Source organism: Gekko japonicus, unplaced genomic scaffold (assembly GCF_001447785.1).
Source record: "Gekko japonicus isolate JY-2015 unplaced genomic scaffold, Gekko_japonicus_V1.1 scaffold3278, whole genome shotgun sequence".
Lineage (NCBI taxonomy): Eukaryota > Metazoa > Chordata > Lepidosauria > Squamata > Gekkonidae > Gekko > Gekko japonicus.
Window position 1 is genome coordinate 74461 of NW_015172647.1, and position 4983 is coordinate 79443.

Here is a 4983-nt window from a genome sequence, read left to right on the forward strand (position 1 = left end):
GTTCTGAGAACCCCCTTGAGGCACTCAAAAACTGGGCTTAGAGGTTCAGTGGTGGCTACGAGCCCCAGCAGACAGATGGGAAGCTGAATTTCTCAAACTGATCTGATCTAATGAGACCTGCCTAGGTTAGGAGAAGAGGCATATCTTGGACTTGAGTAGGCTTTATCAAGGCGGCAATGTTCCCTCTAAGCTGTAGAGCCTTGTGAGCAAAAATTCTACTTTGTGAGCTGCTGGCATTAAAGTTGTGAGCAAGCAACTGGGCTACTGTATAAATTAGTTTGCTCTGGAGCCATCCTTCCTGAGCCAAGACAAAAATGTATGAGCTGGAGGCTAAAAACCTGTGAGCTAGCTCACACTAACTCAGCTTAGAGGGAACACTGGTTACCAGCTCCTGCTTGGGATATACCTGGTGATTTCGGGGTGGAGCCCATGGAAGGTGGGGTTTGGGGAGGGACCTCAACAGAGTATAATTACATAGAGTCCACTCTTCAAAGCAGCCATTTTCTGCAGGGGAACTGATCCTCGGAGATCAGTTGTAAATCTGGGAGATATCCAGGCCCTAGGGTTGCCAGGCCCCTCTTGGCAACCAGTGGGTGATGGAGGGATTTACCAGTAGAATGAAGAAGGCCAAGGTCACATTGCTAGCATGACACAGGAAGTGATGTCATCACACTAGCAACTTCTGGGCAACACTCTAGTATTTGCACAAAAACTCTATGGTAAAACCAGCTTCTACCACAGAGTTTTTGCCCAAATACCAGAGCGTTGTGCAGAGGTTGCTGGCATGATGACATCACTTCCTGTGCAATGCCAGCAATGTGCCCTAGGCCTTTTTTCTACCAGTAAGTCCCCTCTCTGGTCAGGTGATCAGCAGCTGGTATACCCGCCTCCACCGGAGGGTCTGGCAGCCCTCCCAGGCCCCACCTGGAGACTGGCAATCCTGTTCCCACCATGGTACTGGCACCTTTGCCCCAAGAAAAGCTGAGCCCAAGAGGGTATACAGATGGGCAGAAATACTGGACTTAGGTTTGTGTTTTGTAGACTTGAGTACTGTGCAGTACCAACAGCTTAGTTCCCACTGAAGCAGTCAGCCTGGGCCGTACCATTTCAAATTGCAAGTAAAGTATAGCGCAGGATTATGTGCTATAGTCTCAACACAGGTTTATTGTCTCAGTGAGAATGGGGCTTGACTGTTTCCTCTGTAAACTGAAATGAGCCCCCTCTAACCCCTCCATTTATCCAAGGGATTTTACACAATAGTTGTTTTTTTTCTTACTTGTGGTTCTTTCCTGATGCAATTTCAAACTGTAATTATTTTGTAGATGCTAATCCTTAAATTGGGCAATTTTCCCAGTTCTATTTAGCTACATTAAGTTAATTCGATTATTAATTTTTTTTAATTCTGGAAGGTCTTATGGTTGGTTTCATGAACAATGGTATTTCTCTTTCCGGTAACCTTTTAAAAATATGTATTATATTAAAAACTTGCAGTCAGGATCCAGTAAAAAATTAAGCACTCTGAGGTGGAACCCGAGTTCTAATTTAAGTCTGCATGCTCGTAGTAACACTTGTTCATGCTCACCCTCTGCTAATTTAACAGGGCGCTTTGGTCAGCGCAAGTTCAGATGACATGCTCCATTTGTGGAATCTCAGACAGAAACGGCCAGCGATTCTTCATTCTCTAAAATTTACTCGAGAACGGTAAGGCATGACAGAAATCAAACAGTCATATTTAATCCCACGGTTCTGGCTGTTGCGTATCCTGTTGAATGCAGAAACTTCCTGAATTGTATGTACGTAAATAATTCTGTGCCATATCCTGTACAAAACAGAAGCCGAGAGGCTGTAGTGTTCACTGGCCTCCTGCAATGAGGCCATTTCTTTTTGCTTTCATGCGGCAGATTAAGTAGAAAGGGCTCAAGAACCTTCCTAAGAGCCAAGATAAAGAGCACATATGAAAAGTGTGAGCATTTTCTTCACCTAAAGAGTAGCTCTGGCAGCTTGACCCTTTCCCTGCCTGCTGTTTGTCCACTCAAAAATACTTGGCCCCAAGATCACCAGAACTTGGAAACTAAATGGGATTGACCAGGGTCAGTGGTTGGACAGGAGACCACCAAGGAAAATCAGGGTTGCTGTGCAGAGGAAGGCAATGATAAACCACCTATGCTCATCTTTTGTCTTGAAAACCCCATGGAACTAGGGTCACCATGTGTCGGTTGTGACTCGATGGCAACACAACTGTTGTTATATTAAGATGATATATTTTATCCTGTGAATGGGAAAGCTGCTGGGGTGGGGGGAGATGATCAGATTGAATGGGCAAATGGCTGGGGAGAAGCAGTTTTTGGGTAGAAAAGCTTGCGTAGGAAAAGGGGTCTGGAGCCCTCCCTCTTCCGTACTGGGTCCCAACCCAGGGCTTTGCTTTATAGAAGATTGGCGTGATCCAAAAGCTAGCTGTGCCATGGAAACACCTCGCTTGCCCCTGTGATGGACGCAATCTGGTCCCTGGATACTGGGGAGGTAGCCAAAGTTGCTTTCCAAAAACGTGACCCACAAAGAAGTTCTTGTTGCTGGTTTCCATTCCCTGCCCCCTCCCCTCAGCCCCCATCACGAATTCCTGACATCGGAAAGTAGATAACCACTCCTCAAATTCGATGCTCCTCTTGTCTGTAATCGCTTGGCAGTTCGTGTCACACCATTTGTGGGGTTTTTTGATGTTTTCAGTCGTCTGGGCAAGGTCTCCTCAGATGATGATGCTCGGCTTCTGTGCCTCCATCAGGTTTCCCTCCCACACAACCCATTTTCTGCTCATTCCGACTCCGGTTGCCAAGGCGATGGATTAGTTGCGCATAAACAGAACCCTCGAAGAAGGACAAAGTTTCTTGTCGACGAGTTCCTCAAGGCCTCCTCTCCCTTTGTCATTTCTATCACTCAGACACCTGTGAGAATATTAATGGGTACTCCTCAGGCCCATGGGTAGCATATCCAACCCACACGCTTGAAGGCTGAGATTGACGGCTGATCCCGCTTCTCTCTCAGTTTTTTTAAAAATAATGATGCTTGTCGCCATTTATAGAGCTCCATCAGTGTAGAGCTGCGCTTAACCTTTTTTGGGTTATGGACCCCCTTTCAGGATCTGATGAAAGCTGCAGGGCTCTTTTTGTAGAAAAAGCCCAGCAGATATTCATTAGCCTAATAGGCCACACCCAACAGCAGAAACTTGTTAGCATAATAGGCCACACACCCCAACAGCACAGTTCATTAGCATATTAGGCCACACCCCCATGTCTTCCCTTGACTTGCCTAGTTGCCCCACAGCTGCGGGATGCCTGGCAAGCTGGCCCTTAAATGTCTCCCCCATCCTTCCAGGGCCCCCTCCGGCCTGCCTGCTTCGGAGTCACGGGGTGTGTGTGTTTGCTCTCCAGGCCTTCCCTCTGTAGCCACGAGCACAGAGGTTTTAGCTGTAGTGGGCGTGGCCAACTCTGAAGCCAGCCGGAACTCCGTTCCTGCGCGTTCCTGCCCAAAAGTAGCCCTGAAGCTATGAAACCCTTCCCAGAAAAACAGTGCAACACAGCGATGATGAGGATTGTGTGTTACCTGATTGGATACACTAGCATGCAGTGCCACTCTATGCTTGTCTGGAGTGAAACAATATCTTAATAACACAATTTGACATTAACAGATTTATTTTCCCACAAAAATAATTTTTAAAATAACAGGAAGGAAATCAAATTAAAAAATCTTTTTTTTTCTTTTTGAGCCCGATTCACAGACCCTCTGAAGCCACAGATTACTTCAGGTTCAGAACCACACCGGTGCTGAGATCCTTTTACATATTCTAATAGGCAAAAAATAAACCAGCCCCTATCTCCAGAGAACTTACACTGTAAAACACTGCGAGCGAGGAAGGGGGTGACAAAAAGCATAAATGGGGGAAATGCATTTATGTGTACCTCAGACTTGGTAGCAGTTGGGAAGGGGGATTAAGAGGATAAATTTCAATTGTTTGGCTTTTTGTGAGGCATTGATGTTCATTTAATTATTGGTAATGGCTCTGAGGTTGAAATAATTCAATATAGTTCAATATTCAAAGAAATATTCCTGATATCGGTACCAGCAAGGGGTCATTTCGTAGAAAAAGAGGTCCAGGAGCTCATTAGCATAACACATTAGCATAACTTATTTGCATATGCCACACCCCCTGACATCACCGGAAGTGTGTCAGAAGGCAACACCCACCGCTCAGGCTCCACTGGACTGTTTTGGATTGCTAGTTATTGGGAGGGGGGAATGTGCAGATCTGCCCTCACAGGGGAGGGAGAGCTTGTACCTGAATAAAACTTGGTCTTAAAGGTGCCACTGGAGTGTTTTGGACTGGGGGTCCTGGGGGGGGACTCTGCAACTTACCTGGCTGCTTCTTGCTCTGACTGAGGGCTGCTGGGAGCAGGGGGTGGGGCTTGTTTCATGTACCCGCCCCCTGGGCTCTTTACTGCCAGAGCTCCACTCCTGTGCGCTCCTGCAGGAAATGACCCCTGGGTGCCAGCAACTTTGCCTTTTGAAAGAAAAATTGAGTGTGTGGAGGAGCAACAAAGCACAATTCTCCAGGACAATCATCAATCACTTTTCGTTTGGTTTTTTGGCTCCTTTTAGTATGTGGTTGGTAGCCTCTTTTGAAAGAAAGATGGTGCCTAAGGAAGCCACTCAGTGTGCCATTTTTCTGTTGGTTCAGAAATGTTCTATAGTGTGAGAATTCAAAAGTCTTCGTTTCTATGACAATTATATATAATATCCATTCTGCATTCAACACATCTGCCCCCTACGTAATTTTGCTTAGACACTACATCTCTTAGACCCATGCTCTAAAATGTTTCAATAAATAAATACATTCAGTTCTGTGTGTGACACGGAACACAGCAATAGACTGAGAGTCAAAATCAGTATGGCGACCGTATGTTGAGACGTGGAACCTCCCCAGTCATAGGG

The 4983-nt window shown here is 46.1% G+C and overlaps 1 protein-coding gene across 1 annotated transcript in view; it reads left to right on the top strand.

The window, feature by feature from the left end:
• Nucleotides 1-4983, top strand: part of STXBP5L (syntaxin binding protein 5 like) — a 130369-nt gene that overhangs the window by 38889 nt on the left and 86497 nt on the right. Inside the window, exon 4 of the mRNA XM_015421720.1 lies at nucleotides 1601-1701. Coding sequence (XP_015277206.1) covers nucleotides 1601-1701 — 101 coding nt within the window. The remainder of the gene's footprint in view (nucleotides 1-1600; nucleotides 1702-4983) is intronic.